Genomic DNA, 18,168 nt, shown 5'->3' with positions numbered 1-18,168 from the left:
ATTAGTCGCCTACCATGCCATGACAATAGAAAAATGCAGAAGAAAGTCATGGTTTGGTAGAAATCTTAAAGCGAAAGACATCAAGCAAGGTGACCTAGTCTTGTTATACAATGCCAAAGTACACAAGAAAAAACTCAAGTATCTAGGTCAAGGACCCTATTGAGTAAGAAAAATGAATTCCAGTGGAGCTGTGCTGCTAGAAACATTGGATGGAGTCTAATTCAACACAACCATAAATAGGGGAGCCGATTGAAGCGATACTATATCAACACGCAAGCTATCCCCGATAGTAATGAAATTTCGAAAACCCCAAGTCTTCAATAGTTAGCACTAGATTGTTACATGCACACTCACTAGCATATGCACGTTTTTGCACATATAGTTTGCACTAGATCGTTACATGCACACTCACTGGCATATGCACGTTTTTGCACATTTAGGAAGGCCTAATCAATTTCCACTTAGGGATGATTGAGTCTTAGTTTCCCTATGAAATCCCACAAATAAGCATATAGTTAGTCCCTACCTAATTGACAGATCATGTGCACTCACATGATTTTGCATAGGCACATAATAGATTGCATTAAGAATAGTATCACACACTTTCATTCCATACTCTCAAAGCATGCCATGAATTCACAAGTAGGAAAAGAAGCTATGCCAAAACTCAGGATGAATTGGCAAAAGAGTTTGTAGCCTCAGCAATAAGATCCCCGTCAAACATCATAGCCGTCTCCTAAATGAACAAATATCACACTTGCATACAAACTGATCTACAAGTTCAATGATCCGAGTGCAATCGCATCCAACATGAATGCAAGATAGCAAGAATTGCCAACCTTAGCCAACGAGATCCCCGCCAAACCTCTTCCAAAGAAGATTCAACGACATAGTCCGCAGCCTCAACAACAACGAGATCCCCTCCAAAATTCACAGCCGTCTACCTCCCTTAAGTGGAGATAAGCTTCCTGACTACAGAACGTGCTACATGCATGAAATCCCAACTTTGAAATCAAAATAAGCCATAACATGAGGACGAGTAATAAAATGGATATGGGAGTATGTTGTCTCTGTGCCAACATGGACTTAGGTAGCACAGAATATGTGTGTGTAGAGTGGCGGGCAAAGCTCCACTTGTACTTGCATAAGGTTAGGAATAATCCCTCGTAAGAATCCAACTTGCATGTTCTACATGCAAGTTCTACATACGATTCCTACATGCAACATGCAACTCCTACATGTGAGTTCAACATGCAAGTCCTACATGCAACATGCAACTCTTACATGCATGTTTCACATGCGAGTTCTAAATGCAACTCCTACATGCAAGTTCTACATGCGAGTTCTAAATGCGAGTTCTAAATGCAACTACTACATGCAACATGCAACTCCTACATGTAACATGCAACTCTTACATGCAACTTGCAACTCCTACATGCAACTTCTATATGCAAGTTCTACATGTAGAGAGAGAATGTCTTACAATTCCTGCATGCAGAGAGAGAAGCTCTCCAACTTGTGTAAATACCCCATAATGGAATGAAGCCCATGCTCTAGAATGGGCCAATCATGTAGCAGTTGGAGGAGTTGGCAATGGAGTGGGCGGCCTTCATGGGTTGGACACAAATATTTTGTGTCAGTGTCACTGGTGGGCATACAATGGCGATGTGTGATCTGGGATGACCTTGAAAGGCCTGTTTCCATGGGCCTTGAGTGGGGTGCTTGTTTGGTTGGGCACCGAGTGGCAACGTGTGGAGCAATAAAAAGCCCCATCATGAGAAGCAACGATCGACAGGAACTAAGGAGGATGGTGATTGATAGGAACTTCTGGAGGTGAGGTATTGGCTGAGCTTCCAACGAAAGTGATGGAGAAAATGCCAATGATTAGCTGGCAGAGCGGGAGCACCGGGTGTCCAAAGGAGTCCAACAAAAAATAGTTGGAAGGCGGACTCTGTTGCGCATTCGAATGCGCTCAACGTCATTGCACCCTTCGGCACTCCCGTGGTGGGAAATCGAAGAGATGGTGGGGCACCCGAATGCACGCATTCGGGCGGCGGGGAAACACGCGGCGAGGAACCAGAGGTGAGCAAAGAAACCTGGGTGAGGTGAGTACCGAGCGTGGTTGGAACTTGGATCTTTCTTGGTAGAAGTAAAAAACACTAGTGAGTTGTGAAGAGGGATCCTCTCAGCTGCACTTCTTGTCGATTTTGCTACCTGCCCAAATTCCATTCGGATCCAGTATGATTTCCTTGTTTGCCAAGGTACTCACTATCCATTTGCTCTTCGTAGCTGCCTTACATTTGATTTCTTTCGTTTTTTGTTTTTGCCTCCTCATGCTTCATTTTCCCTCCGCGGGAACAAGCAAAACGATCCACTAAACATCACATTTTGCATGCGTTGGGCGCTTATTCATGGCTCTAAAGCCCCCCCGCCGGACGTCGGATTTCTTTTACAACTTACTGCCCGTTTATACTCGGTTTTCCTTGAACTTCGGAATGCAGGTCATAGCGTAATGCGCTTGCATTTTTTTGCGTCTCGATAGAGGTCTTGTGGACTTAAGGACAAGCAAGGAGCTGAAAAACCTCGGTCAATGTACCGATCATTCTAATACCGCAGCTTCCGCTCCGAATTGTCGTTCAGTACGGCGCAGGAATATCAGCAGTTCAGTACGAGCATGCTGCGAGATCATTTGAGCTTTGAGCTTGAAGGCCGCTGTTTCGGGAATCTAATGACGTCCATCTTTGGGTTCCAGGAGCTTAAGGGCAGGCGGTTTTGCCAATGACCTTCCCAATTCTCGTGGTGGGAAATAGTGTTTGGAAAGCTCAAATACACGACTGAGGGAGAGCATTTTTTTCCCGTACCAACAGGCCCTAGAAGAGGGCAGATTGTGGAAGACCTAGGCTGGAACAGATGTGGCTCCCTCCGACCAGCCCATGTAAGGCCGACACAAGGTGGACTCCAAATGGCCACCATACATTGTGCGTTAGCCTGACCCCTAGGCAGCAGTAGCTGCCCCAGTTGGGTCCTTTCCTGGTCCAACAGGCCCTATACATCTCTCCAATGCCTGCCCATTTGTTGGGCATTCCTGATAGGAAACAGAACTGATTTCAACACTGATGTACAGAGAGAGAACATACCCCGTTTCACGATCTTCCTGTTGTCTGCTGCTGTAGCAAGCCAGATAATTTCCAGAAGTATCCACCAGATCAGCATCATCATGAGCCTCTGAGCTGACACACCAATTGGTACTATCAACTGCCCCACATTATGCCTTAGAATGGCTTTTCTCATCCATATCTCTCCCAATGGAGGCGGCTTCATTCTCAGGGCAATCTGAGAAACCTTTGTTGTCCTTCACCATTGTATAGAAATTTGGATCTCTTGACCACTTTCCAATATGCCCACTCCCCAATATCGCACATGAGCAGTGTCACACCTTGGTCAATGAATCCAATCTCGGGGCTATTACAAGCACCAAGAACAGCTCTTCTTTACCATGTTAGTTGTCTTTGGTTCTAGCTCTTCCTTTTTGGAACGTCCTCTTTCTTTCTTCTTCTTCTTCTTGTAATTATGCACGATATGTCAATGGTTGATCACAGTAATAGCATATCTTCTTCTAATCACCGATTGGAGTGGAATCAACTTCCACAGGTATTGTGATTCAGATTGGGCCGGAGATGTAGACACATGGGGATACACTTTGGATACTACTTTGTGCTAGGGGCTGGGGCTATGTCTTGGCTCACCAAGAAGCTATCCACAATGGCTTTGTCCTCGCTGGAGGCAGAGTATTGATCATAGGATGTATGGCGTCATGTGAGTCTTTATCACTAGGCTGAATTCTGGAAGCCATGAAGATCTTCCAAAGTTATGAATTGGTGGAGATCTATTGTGACACCTAGAAGTGTATAGTGACGGCAAAGAACACGATATTCCATGCTAGGATGAAACACATTAGGTTCATTACCACTTCATCAGGAAGTTGATTGAGGATGTAGGATGGGTTGATTGAGTTCATCAATCACCGGATGAAGGCACGTTGGATATAGGCTACTGCGTCACCTCCTAATCTCAGAACCCCAAAGATCACCGCCAAGCTAGAGGCCAAGCAACCTCCCACCATAGTCCATCCTAGGTAAGACTACCTGTCCCGTACCATGCAGCCCCATTTGTGCACAAATGTTGTTAGGAAGACTCAAGCCTGGACGTCAATGAGAGGTGATGTTAGAAATCATTGTCCCACATGGAGTTTCAATAGTCTAGCGATCAGCAAATAGTTGCCATGTCATTGAGCAGGGCGGGATAAGCAACAAAGGCCGCATTATCAAATAGGGTTCTATCAGCAACAATGGCTATGTTGTCAAAAATGGTTTGAACGACAAAACATCCATTAAGCCCAAATCGAACATAGGCCAAGTGGATGGATATGAAGCCTAGCTTTGTTCTAGAAGGCAGGAGTCCCGAATCGGATTCAGAGGATTGGTTAACTTATAAGCATTTATGGACAAGTTCGAAGGCATTCAAGGATGTCTCTTTTGACTATAAACTAGGGCGAAGCAGGGGCGAATCACCTTGACTGCCAAAGGAAAATTAGGCTCCAGTCAAGGATTGGTGCCACCACCGCAGCGCTTCTAGGTCGGTGGGGAAGGGAGCTTGCAGCTTGCTCTATGAATAGTCGCAGGCGTTCAATAGTCCGGACACTCATGAACTGGCACTTGCTGAACTTAGTATTGAGTTATGCAGTGAACGCAAGGAGTCACTCTTATAGTGCATAGTGAAGTCTGAACTCAGGGAGTTTAAGCGCTTAGTCGTCTAGGACTCTGTTGAGCCGGAGTCTCTTCTCCCGGAGCCAGTGCAAAACCAGAGATGAATATGGAAGTAAACCCTATAGTTGTCTACCTCCTTGCATTCCATTCCACTCCATTGCTCCCCACACCAACAAGTGTATCAGATCAAGTTCTCTTGCTCCTACCTACCTCCCCCCGTGCTCATTGCTCAGCCCACCTTCTCAAGGAATTGCATGCGATGGTTGAAGGAAGGAGCCGATCTGATGCACAATAAAGTTTGGGTGGGAGTAGTTTTTGTTTCCATGCTTCAGGCGTTAGTCCAAGGTGTGGATGTTTTTTTTGAAATAAAGAGTTGTCAATTCACTCTGCAATTCGTGTGGTTGGTTCTGTACATTTGCACCGAACCCCTTGTACAGCTCCCGTGACACTTGTTCTACTTTGCTGTACACTTGCCTTCCTATGTGTTGTACAACTGTCATACAACCGTATGGAACTCCTGCATCAGCCTATGCTACTAGCATTGCAGCTGCGTAGGTGTCTGCGACCAGCAACAAGTATTCAAGAAGAGCTTTGCCACTTGTTTTGAGGAGATTTGTGAGGAGATTTGCAGATTTTGAGCCCCCCATGCTAAGCCAGGCAATCTCCAAACGCAGAAGCCAGGGCCAAACAAGTGGCCAGAAAGGCCAAAAATGGCCAACCATTACTGGCCGACCAGAACTGGCCGACAGAGAGAGAGAGAGAGAGAGAGAGAGAGAGAGAGAGAGAGAGAGAGCAATCACCAACAAGAAGCTGCATGTCAAGATGCTTTCAAAGTCTTGATCTTGGAGGTTTGATGGACAAAAGCATAGCATTTCAGTTAATACCCAACTCTTTACTTTGGACTCTCATTTCTTTGTGGATGATCCATTTATTTCTGTTAGCTTTAGTTGGGATTTGTCCATTTTCTACTGTTTAGTGTTTGCTTATGCTTTATTTAATTGGTGAGATTGTTAAGATTGTTACTTCTGCGCTCGGGTTTTCATGGAAACCACAAACCTTGATTTAGTTTAAAAGGTTTAAGTGCTTTTGCTTCATGTTGCCTTCTTTTGTTGTGAGTATTTTGAACGTCTAACTTTGTAGTTTGCCCAAAGATTCGTGAACATTTTTCCTTTTGTTCGCTTTTTTCATAAAATATTGAATTTGTGAGTCTGGATCTGAACCATTTTTGGTCAAACCTAGCATTATGCATATGACTTATGTATGTTTGTACACAAGTACTTCAGTTTTGATGAAACCTAAGTTTTTTTATATTCCAATGTTGATGTGCCTTTGCTTCATGTCTTTTTCCTTTTATTGTGTCTATTTGGACCTTAAGTTTTTTCTTTTTTCCAAAGATATGTCAGCTTTAGCAGGGATGCTTTAGTGCATTGTTTGTTGGCACATTCTCCTGTTGTGAGGTTGACATGCAATCTACTAAACACCACCTTTGTGTTAAAGCTTCTTAACTGGACATGTGCGAATAGAGCTTATAATCTTGTTTCTTATGTTGCTAAAGAAACCTCATATTTGCGTGCATTTGTGCACATGTGTGTGTGTGTAGAGAAGCTAGAGGCCAAGAATTTACGTTTCCAGGGTTTTGTTCATTCATTTTGTTGTTGTACTACTGCAGGTTCATTACCTATCACAATGTCAAAGAAAGGTGCTTCGACCTGGAAGTTGCTAGTACTGATTCTTGTTGGGTTTTGTGGAATATATCTTTGCTGGAGGGGAATAGATTACAAACTATCTGGTATATATATGAGACAGAAGCAGAAGGATACACATCTGGTTAGTTTATGTTCTGGGACGGTTGGTTCAAACCCTTTCCGACACTATCCAAAACCAGTCAAATATGAAAGGTGTGAGTCTTTCATGATCTGAGTTATAACACTTACGTTTTAAATCTGGAAGAAGTGTTTGCTGTGACAACTTTTGAATTTGCTTTGGGATACTACTTGATGCATATCGTAACCTTACAGGACAAACATTCAGCACATATACTACTAAGTTTGGGTCCACATTTTGATTAATTCATCTTGGCTTTTCAGGGGAAATTGTGCAATTGCTTGGTTGATGCATATGCAAATCTAACGGGATAACCATAGTGCATATACTTCTAAGTCTGGGGTCATCCACATTTTGATTAATTCATCTTGACTTTTCAGGGGAAAGTGTGCATGCTCACCTGTGCACAATTTTGTGATTCTATCCATGCAAAGGTCTGGAAGTGGATGGTTTGAGACTCTTCTAAATAGTCACCCTAACATAAGCTCTCATGGGGAGGTGTTTTCTATCAAGTCAAGGCGCATAAATTTTGCAGCCATTGTAAACACTCTTGATACAATATATAATCTTGATTGGATCAGCAGTGCTTCAAAGAATGAGTGCACAACTGCAGTGGGATTCAAGTGGATGCTCAATCAGGTAATCATAAACAAGATGGCAATAAAGAGAGAACTAGTTCTTGCTTGTGCCTGTGTGCACATTCACAAACATGCACGCACGCATGTGCACATGCACTCAGAGATAATTTTCCCTGCTACTGTTCTGCTCTATAAGGGATGGCAGAATTAGTTGCTGGATGTTTGTTTTTATCTAGTCTGGATGGTCAACAATTTTAACACTAAAGCACAAGCCAGGGTTCTAAGAACATCCATCAATCATGATCGAACCTATTCAGATTGACTTTTTTTTCCCATTGCAACGAGCAAACCATGCTGCCCCTGCAGGGAACATCATGGCATAATGTTAGTCTTGCTGGATTTTTAAATATGATGTATGATGAACACTTTAAAATTGTAGTACATGCTAGGGACCTAAGAGAATCCATGTGAGCGGTGTAATAAACCCCACATATGAGAGAGAGAGAGAGAGAGAGAGAGAGAGAGAGAGAGAGATCCTTGGAAGGCCTCATGGGCCTATGGGACAAAGTACATGAATAAAAGAAACTCGTACAAGCCTCTGTGGGCTGAAGCAAAGGGTGCGCTAGGGCCCTTGTTGAGTGCTAAGCTAAAAAGCTAAAAAGCTCAAACTCAAAACTCAAAACTGAGAAACTGAAGCTCAAATGCTAGAAGCTGAAATTCAGAAACTGAAACCCGTTGCCATGGTGGTTCTTCGGTGGGCTGCAATCTCTCGCTACTATGGTGGAGGATGTGGTCTCCTCGACCTCTGTATTGGACGGGCGATGTCAAGAGTGATGCCTTGTCTCTGGCGGTCACCTCCAAGGAGAGCTGAGATAGACTGAACCTTGATCTTGCGTGCTCAGGTCATTCTCCATGTTGTGATGTGTGAGGAAAGCCCGGCCTACAGCGTGTCAATAGCAGTGAGATCCGTTGTACCTCGTGTGTCGTCATCTAGCCCAAGGCTCGCTCACATGTGAAGTAGGATCTCAATTCTGTGCACTCCTCATCAAAATTTTAAGGCATCTTTCCAACTGGGACATGTGAAAAAAGATCGAGTCGTAGGGAAAGATCTAATAGCAACATCATGTATCACTAAGACGAGGGTGTCCGAGGCATGGACGAGGTTTGCATCATCTCCAAGTGAAGCCGGAAGCGCATTGGCCAAGTGGCTCATATATAATGGATTAAGAGCACGGTCAAAATGGATCTGGACACAGGTGGGTGTGGGAGGGTCTCTCCCTATGGCTTGTAGTGCCCGAGATGTTGAAGGCTAGGTATGAGTGGTCAGCACTGATTGGGGGAGGAAGCACAATAAAGTCTTGTATCCGTGATACAAAGGCTAGGGGACCCATGAGGTCCACTGTCCTTATCCTTTGCCATGCGGGAAATAGGTGAGTCCGCCAGATGATGGCCATCTTTGGAGATCGTTATACATAATCAAGTCATGGACAGCCCCCAGCTCGAGTAGATGTCGCCCATATCCTGTCATACGTGGTGCATTTGTTGAGCACCTCATTGTCCCAAGCTCTACTGGATCTAGCTCCGGTACTATGAGAGAGTCACATGCAAAATCTAGCAAGCCCACCTGTGTCTCTCCTGTGTGTGCATTGAAGTCATCAAGGAGAAGGGTGTCTCCTTACATGAAGAACTCTGTGATGTCATCATATATAGTCTCATATGGGTTGTGCCCCTTTGTGGTGACCTCATGCGTAGAGGGTGATGTGTCTAGGGAGAAATAGCACTCTGCAATGAAGATTGGCTGTGCATCCGGTAGCTAGACTCGTATCCACATATGTCGTGCATGCTCCTCTCTCTGTAAACACCGATATATGAGATCTCAAGTGTTATCTGAAGGGAATTCCCTCACCTCCCGATCCCTGTGCCCCGCTATCTCTCCTTTGTAGGCTATCTCATGGGCTATCCATGGATGCCACTTATGCCTTGGTATGAGCCTTGTAGGCCTAGTTATAGTTAGTTAGGACTATCGGTACAGTTAGTTTATGTACCATCTAGGTCAGTTAGGACACTTAGTCTAGTTAGGGCATTTAGCCCTAGGGTTTTGTTGTGTTGGCTCTCCCTTGAGCCTCCACACTTCAGTTTTGCAGCAATCTATTACAACATCTCGTTTTTTTCCATTGTGCTTCCATTTTTGAACTTCCATTGCTTCCAACACCCAATAGTGGTATCAGAGTAGGTCGGGAAACCATTCCCTCAGCCATTGACAGCTTTCCCATGTTTGGCAGCGAAAGATCTCATTCTGACACAAGAAGATCGCATTTTGGAGCAGCTACCGCGAAGGAGATGCATTTTGGAGCAAATTTGAGCAATTTCTGCAGCAAAAACCTTAATTTTGGAGCAAATCTGAGCAATTTCTGCAGCAAAAACCTAACTATACGGACCTGTCAGAAAATCCATACAGCCGTACAGACATTGTCAGAAATTGTGTCAGAAAATGCTGTACAATTGCACCAGAAATCCGTACACTACATCAGCAAGCATTTATTGCAGTATGGGCTGCGTCAGCAAGCATTTACTGCAGTACGAGAGCTGCCTCGGGGTGCGTGCTAGTCATTTTCAGGTTTTCTCAGCATTTCGGAGCTGCCTCGAGCTGCGTGCCATCATTTCGGACCTGCCTCAAGCTGCATGCTAGCATTTTGGAGCTGCCTCGAGTTGCGTGCTGGCGTTTGGAGCCATTTGGAGCTGCTGAATTAATCCGGAGACTTCTCTTTGAGCCCTTCCCTCCTCATTTGGCATCCCTTTGCCTCAGGCTACGAGCTTCTCTCCATTGGATCTCTTTCACTCCATTTCTACGTACTCTCCTCCTTGTGGGAGCACTTCTTTTGCTGTAATTCTCATTTCAAGCCCTCATTTGCTCGCTTTCAGAGCACTGCTGTACATCATTGGGTAAGCTGTTGTTGCATTGGCTTTTTTCCAATTTTTGCTTCATTTGCGTTTTGGGAAGGCCTCGTGTTGCCTTTGGGGATTTTTCTTGCAACAAGTACACCTTGGGACAGCAGAGTCTTTTGCAGACATAAGCGTTTTGACTAGCACATTGTCTAGTGGTCTTTACAGACTTGATGCTTATGACAGATGTTCATATGATGATGCTGCACTTGCCGATGCACATGCCTTTGCTACTGATTCTACCATGGGAGATACTCATTTGTGGCATGAGAGGTTTGGACACCTCAATTTTGGAGCCCTGGTGAAGTTATATAAGAAAGATATGGTTGTGGATCTTCCCAAAATGCATATACCTACCAAACATGTTTGTGAACCATGCTTACTTGGTAAGATGCACCGTGCTGCGTTTCCCAAGGATGGGAGAGTTGGTGCTTCACATAAGCTTTATCTGGTTCATAGTGATGTTTGTGGACCCATGAGGGTTGCAGCTCTTGGGGGATTCTACTATTTTGTTACTTTTATTGATGATTTCACCAGGTACACTTGGATTTTCGCATTGAAATCCAAGTCTGATGTTTCTTCATGTCAAGCACTTTATTGCCTTGGCTGAGAATGAGAGTGGGCTGCACATTGCTCACATTAATACAGACAGGGGGGGTGAATACATGTCGAAGGAGTTTGCTGTTTTTTTGGCTTCCCGTGGCATTAATCATCGATGCATGGTGCCTTATACTCCTCAACAGAATCCTGTGGCTGAGCGGAAGAATAGATCAACGATGGAAAGGGCTAGATGCATGTTGAAAGGCAAACATTTGCCTAATAAGTTGTGGTTGGATGCAATCATGTGTGCAAATTACATCTTGAATAGATGTCCTACAAAGGCATTGCAGACTATCACACCTTATGAGGCTTGGACGGGTCGTAAGCCTCGCATTTCCCACATGAGGACTTTTGGATGCTTAGCTTATGTTCATGTGCCTTCACAGAGACGCACTAAGTTGGATGATAAAGCTGTTAAATGCATTTTTCTTGGGTATAGTTCAGAGAGCAAGGGCTATAAGCTATATCAGCCCTGCACGGGCAAGTGTTTTGTCAGTCGGGATGTTGTGTTTGATGAATCTTCCACTATGCCTTTGTTGGACTGTAAAAAACAGCCCGTTGTTGATGCCTCAGAGATATTTGACAGCTTGATGCCTTTGTTTCCATCCGATGCTCGGGATGATGTTCCATCTGAGGTTGTCCCTCCTCCATCTGTTGGTCATTTATAGCCACATGTGCATGCAGAAATTCAGCCTGATATGCCTATCATTGATCAGGATCATTTGCACAGGGCTCTTGACCAGGAAAGAGCAGAAATTCAGGGGCCTAAAAAGGTATCCCGTTGGCTTCTTGACACATTAAAAGACAGCAAACAAGACACTCCTTTGCCAGCCCGTACGAGAGCAGCTGTCCGGAAAGAGCATGCTAGTTTTGTTGCTTATGCTTTGGTTGCTACAGCATGCAATGAAGAGCCATTATGTCATCAAGATGCCTTTCATAATGATTGTTGGATGAAGGCCATGCAAGCTGAATTGGATTCTATCCATTAGAATGACACTTGGGAGTTGTGTGATTTTCCTTATGGCAAGAATGCCATTGGAACTAAGTGGGTTTACAAGATCAAACGGAAAGCTGATGGTTTAGTGGACCGTTACAAAGCCTGTCTTGTTGCTAAGGGCTATGCTCAGCAGCATGGCATTGACTTTGAGGAGACTTTTGCTCCCACTTCCAGGATCACTACCATTCGCATTGTTATTGCCTTTGCTACCCACTTTCATTGGCAGATACATCAGCTTGATATTAAGACAGCTTTCCTTCATGGGCATTTGCAGGAAGAGGTCTATATGCCGCTTGAAAAAGGCCCTCTATGGATTGAAGCAGGCACCTCGGTCTTGGTATTCGAGAATTCATCCTCATTTGCTCATAGTTGGCTTTCAGAACAGCCCTACTGAGGCTACGCTTGAAAAAGGCCCTCTATGGATTGAAGCAGGCACCTCGGGCTTGGTATTCAAGAATTCATCCTCATTTGCTCATAGTTGGCTTTCAGAACAGCCCTACCGAGGCTACCCTTTACATCTGCAAGCATGGGATAGATTTGCTGATTTTAGTCCTTTATGTGGATGATATGCTTGTAACTGGGACACATGCTCAGCAAATTGCAGATTTTAAAATTGATCTTGTTCGGTATGAGCCTTGTAGGCCTAGTTATAGTCAGTTAGGACTATTGGTACAGTTAGTTTATGTACCATCTAGGTCAGTTAGGACACTTAGTCAAGTTAGGGCAGTTAGCCCTAGGGTTTTGTTATGTTGGCTCTCCCTTGAGCCTCCACACTTGAGTTTTTCAGCAGTCTATTACAACATCTCAATTTTCTCCATTGTGCTTCCATTTTTGAGCTTCCATTGCTTCCAACACCCAACATCCTCATCTCTCTCTTGTGGGCTGACTCCTAGGTATGTATACCCTATGGGATGACTCCTAGGCATACCCTGTGACTGTGGGGATCCTCTCTCTAGGCTCTCATGTGTCTATATAGAAAATCGCATCTCTATCTGTGTAGGCCTCTAAGAAACCTCTTGGGTGACTAGAGGGTACCATTACAATTGCACACTACCACAATCAACTTATTTTGTACTCTCATCCCCTAGGTTAGACACCGTCATGTGGTGTCCAAGTCCTCTTCTTCCTTTTGTTCCTTATCCATGCTCTCTCGGATGATCAGTTTCCCATCTCTGTAGCAGCCCATTTTGCAGCTTGTCGAGCTGCCATCAATAGTATGGAAAACCAAAGTGTCTATGAGACCAAAAATGTCTTTGGAAGACCAAAGGGTCTATGAGACCAAAAAAGATATGATCCAATGACCTGAGGGGTGGAGTCTCTAAATAAGCATCAACACCTATGATGAACACAACAAGAAAACCATGATCATAGCAATACCGATACATAAAGAGAGAGAACTCTCTGAGCTCATGTAGAAGGTGAGGGCTGGCGGCAGTGTGATGACCATCTGGGGAGGGCTGTTGGGGACGTTGAGCCTAAATGTCGGCGGTGTGATGGATGGCCTTTGGAGACACAACAAGATGTATAACATACTACAAAATTATAGGTTGCCGCTCCACCAGTTGTTGGCAATAGCATATAACTAGGTAAACACATCCAAAATAAATGGTGCCAAATATGGGCCATGTTTAGAATTTCCTTCAGGATTGCATTAGTGTCGTTATTAGCAAATGGATGGGGAAGATTTAGAGAAGGGGGCCATAATAATAGTAGATAGGAGTGAGAAGAGAAAGAAAGAAAGAAAGTTTATTAAAGTCTGCTAAAGACCGATGGGTCTATGAGACTGAAGAAAAACTTGATACAATGAGCAAAAGGGTGGAGCTACTAAGCGAGCATCCTAACCCATGCTAGAAAACTGTGTAGACATAGTCAATGATATCATAACACATGTCCATCAAAATCCTATACAGCCATCTTGGAATCCTCCTCCTTATGTGGAGACACAGTCTGATCCAATTCAATATAATAGGCATATAAAACATCTTGCTGTACCCAACGGCGGACTGGGCTGTGTAGGCAAGACGCGTATAATGGATCATTGTCTGCTATCTGGATGAGTAACCTGTCGTGTCTTCCTGCTTGCCGCTATCCGACGTTCGATGAGCGCCACTATAACCCTGGTCGGCTGCACCCCAGTTCTGAAAATGGAGGAGATGTCAATGAGTGTGATCTGTGTGTCTATCCTCAGCCGTGTGTACGTGTCTCGGTCTTAGGGTCTCTCCCTCTCCTACTGACAATGGCCGGGATAGCAACCTGCTCTGTCGGGAAGAAATTTGTGATCGTACTCTGAGATGGGCCGGGCACGGTTCCTTGCTTCTGCCTCCGGGATCTGATGAGATGGTCTCTATGTCGGACTGCCTCGTGAATAAGAGCTGCTAGACATCTCTGATTTGGGTATAGGTGGAGTCTGGAGAGGCCCTCGAATCCGTCTCTAAAAAGGCAATGATATTGTCCACGAATCTCATAGTAGACTGGGCAACGGAAGAGAAAGTGCTCCTTTGACTCCACCTCATGGTGCTCACACAATGTGCAGATACGACTCTCCCTGGGAATCCGCTCTGCTCGCCTGCTCTCGATACAAAACATACCTGCACGAGAGAAAAATGACTTGTAACACCCAAACAACCCCAACCCCCCCCTTGCATTCATCTCCTTTTTAGCTCTCTCAACTCCCTTTTACCCCCTATTACCTATGTTGAATCAATTAAAAATAGTAAGTCAATAAGCAAAATCGAGCTCAAAACTAAGAGTGTGTCCGGTCCTCCACTTTGTCATTGGGAGATCACCCCCCCCGAAGGGTGTTGCATACATGGCAGTCGGCCGCACTAAAGTGTCAAAGAGCCAGCTCGTCGTCGGTGGATCCGGAAAATGTGCCTGGAAGCGTTGTCTCTCTAGTCGAGCCAAAGCACTCTCACCTCGTGTGAGTCGTGCCCTGGTTGCTTGAGTCATCGTGAAGACAGCCCCTATGAAGAGTGCTTCCAAGTATGTGTAGAATTGCAATATCTCCATTGGCTCACCTCGGTAAGTGAAGCTATGTCGGGAAAGCACTGCGCGTGAGGTGTTGAAAATCATCACCTTGGTCTTCCCAAGGTTGACTATTGGGTCTCTCTCTTTGCAAAACACCTCTAGGGCCTTCAAATGTATATGCAGCTCCTCCATTGAAGATGATATAAGGACTATGTCATCAGCGTATAGCAATATATGTATCATGAGCTCAGCTAGTAGTGATCCCTCGCCCCCTAGGCGGTCGATGAAGGATGTGATCTCCTCAATGTAGAGTCCAAAAAGAGTCGGTGAGAGGGGGCAACCTTGCTTCACTCCTATCTTGCTCTCAACCCAGTCCGATAAACCCCTTGGGGCACGAACTCTCCCTTTGACGGACTCATATAGCTCAACCCAAATCAAAGGCTCTAGAATTTGCATCTCTTGTAGTCTCCTAGTCATTTGGGATGGCGAGACGTTGTCGAAGGCCTTCAAAAGTCTACAAAGCAAGCGTAGACTTTCTGGTGTCTGGACTTAGCCTCCTCAATGATAGCCCTCAAAGTGAAGATGTGATGACTACTAATCTCCCTTCCTAGTATTGATCATAAATCTTGGCCAATGTGTGGCCAATCATGAGGGTGCGGTAGTTCCCAACATCCATGGGGTCTCGTGTTTTGTGTATCGGTACAGTAATGGTAGCACTCCAAGCAGGTGGGAAGTTGTGGCATACAACATGGTTGAACATCTGTGCTAGAACCGGGGCTAAGACCTCTTGCCCATGTGCAAAAAGCTCAGTCCAGACGCTCTCATGTCCTGTGCTTTCCGCTTGTACAACATATAAAACTAGGGGTTTTGTCGAAGTGAAAAAACCCTAACTAACCCAACCACTAACTACTAACTGTAGTTGGGTATACTAACTAAGGTTAGGGGAAAAAACCTCTAATAAGGGAAAAGTGCCCCTAAACCGCTTATTAGTCATACATTGGTCACTGCCATGAATTATGGCGATAATTCCAACACCCCCCTGCAATGCCAATGTGATGATGTACAAGGAAAAGATCAATCACCAAAAGGAGATAAGTTGAGAGCATTGCGGAATGCCTCAAATTTCTCACGTGGAAGTGCTTTGGTGAAGATGTCTGCAACATTGTCATGTGTGGAGACATAGATCATACTGACCTCCCCTGCATGCAACTTCTCTCTGACATAATGATAATGAACCTCAATGTGCTTCGTGCGAGCATGAAACACAGGATTCTTGGCAATTGCAATAGCACTCTGACTATCAGTGAGAATAGGAGAAGGACCCTCCAATGCTAGATGAAGATCAGCCACTAAACGACACAGCCAAACACACTCAATTGTTGCTGTGAAAGCTGCCCTGTACTCAGCTTCACATGAGGATGCAGCCACTGTAGATTGTTTCTTGCTCAACCAAGAAATGCAAGCATCACCCACAAAGAAACAATTACCACTAGTGGATTGCTTTGTGTCATAATCTCCAGCCCAATCCGAGTCACTGTAAGCACGCATCTGCAAGTCACTCCCCTTGGTCCCCTTGGGAAACATCAAGCCATAAGACTTGGTGCCTTGCAAGTAATGAAAGATGCGTTTCACAGCCTGCCAATGCATAGTCTGTGGGAAACTGCAAACTGAATATCAGGCCGAGTTTTGCATAGATAAATGAGGCATCCAACAGCATGGCTGTAAAGTGTGGCATCAACTGGTTCATCTCCATCATACATAATAAGTTTCAGCCCTGGCTCCATGGGAGTGGCTATGGGCTTACAATCATGCATCCTGAACCGATCCAAAAGCTTCTGCACATACTTGTATTGAGACATAATGATGCCACGTCTCTCTTTTATGAACTAGATCCCCAAATAGAAATGAAGCATGCCCAAATGTGACATATCAAAAGTGGCTCTCAACTCAGCCTTGAAATCTGCAATTATTCCTTCATTTGAACCTATGAGCAACATTTCATCTACATAAAGAATGATGACCAAAATATCCCCCCATCCTTCTTGATGTAGAGGGTGCTTTCAGTTGGACTATTAGTGAGACCCTTGCTGATCAGAAAGGCATCAATCTTCGAATACCAAGCTCGTGGAGCTTGTTTCAGCCCATACAAAGCCTTATTCAGCTTGCATACTTTATGGGCTAGACTTGACACCTCAAAACCGGGAGGTTGCTTCACATAAACCTCTTCCAACAAGTCTCCATTAAGGAAAGCTGTTTTTATATCCAACCGATGTACACGCCAATCAAAATGTGCAGGCATGGCAATCACTGACCTGATAATAGTCATCCTGGAAGTAGGAGCAAAAGTCTCCTCATAATCAATGCCCTTTTTTTGAGCATAACCTTTTGCAACCAGCTTGGCCTTGTACTATCAATAGACCCAGCTGGCTTGCGGTTTACGTTGAAAACCCATTTGGTACCTATGGCATTCTTCCCTGGTGGCAAATCCACAAGATTCCAAGTCCGATTCTTATCAAGGGACTGCAACTCATCTTTCATGGCATTCATCCAATGCACATTATCCTGAGCCTCCTCAAAAGAGTCGGGCTCTTCTTCATCCAGAAGTGCACCTATAAAAATTGAATCCTCAAAATTTGACCCCTCTGCTTGTTTGGATGCACTCCGAGTTCTGCCAAGCAAAGGAGCATCAAGCCTTCTCTCCTTGAGAGTTTGAAGCAACCAATGAGGAACTGATTTTGCTGCGTGTATTTTTGTCCTTTCTTGGTTGACGGCATCTTCCACTACATGTGGTGTAACTAAATTAGCCTTGGAACAAGAGGTGCTTGCTGTAAAATCTGATTTTCAGTAGGGATATCAACTCCAAAACCCAATGCAATGGGTAACAATCCCTCAAAAACATCATCCGAGATGGAAGAAGGTGGAACATTAAATTCAACATGTGTATGCGCTGAATATTCAGAAAAGATAACAACTCTGCTAACAGAAATCTTGCGAGAAGCAAGATTGTAGAGACGATAACCTTTGCTCTCGGCACTATATCCAACAAATATGCACTTAATTGCCTTGTCGGACAGCTTATGTTGAAACTCAACATGCACATGGGCATATGCAACACATCCAAAGACACAAAAATGATCCAGTAAAGGCTTTTTGCCATGCCAAACTTCATAAGGAGTTTTGGTTCGCAAAGCCTTAGTGGGAGCGCGATTCAAAACATAGTTGGCACACATGAGATCTTCAAGCCAAAACCGGTGAGGCAATTTTTTGCTTGTAAGCATGCATCTATCCATCGCCATAAGAGTGCGATTTTTTCGCTCAGCTTTGCCATTTTGCTGAGGGGTAAGCCTCATTGTAAGCTGATGTGTGATGCCCTTCTCTTTCAAATAAGCCTCAAATTCATGAGACTTATACTCCCCGCCTCTATCTATGTGTAGAATCTGAACCGTGAGGCCTGTTTCATTCTCAACCTTGGCAACAAAGTGTCGAAAATGCT

The 18,168-nt window shown here is 44.5% G+C and overlaps 1 protein-coding gene across 1 annotated transcript in view; it reads left to right on the top strand.

The window, feature by feature from the left end:
- The first annotated feature begins 2,183 nt into the window (after positions 1–2,183).
- LOC147892039 (uncharacterized) overlaps positions 2,184–18,168 on the top strand; it is a 52,051-nt gene continuing 36,066 nt past the window's right edge. The window contains exons 1-3 of the mRNA XM_087388117.1: positions 2,184–2,261; positions 6,436–6,664; positions 6,971–7,229. Coding sequence (XP_087244243.1) covers positions 6,453–6,664; positions 6,971–7,229 — 471 coding nt within the window. The 5' untranslated portion in view covers positions 2,184–2,261; positions 6,436–6,452. The remainder of the gene's footprint in view (positions 2,262–6,435; positions 6,665–6,970; positions 7,230–18,168) is intronic.

Source organism: Dipteris shenzhenensis, chromosome 17 (genome assembly GCF_047967505.1).
Source record: "Dipteris shenzhenensis isolate YYH24624 ecotype China chromosome 17, Dip_SZ_1.0, whole genome shotgun sequence".
In the NCBI taxonomy this organism is placed as follows: Eukaryota; Viridiplantae; Streptophyta; class Polypodiopsida; order Gleicheniales; family Dipteridaceae; genus Dipteris; species Dipteris shenzhenensis.
The sequence above is the reverse complement of the archived record's forward strand: the minus strand, read 5'-3'. Positions and strand labels throughout refer to the sequence as shown.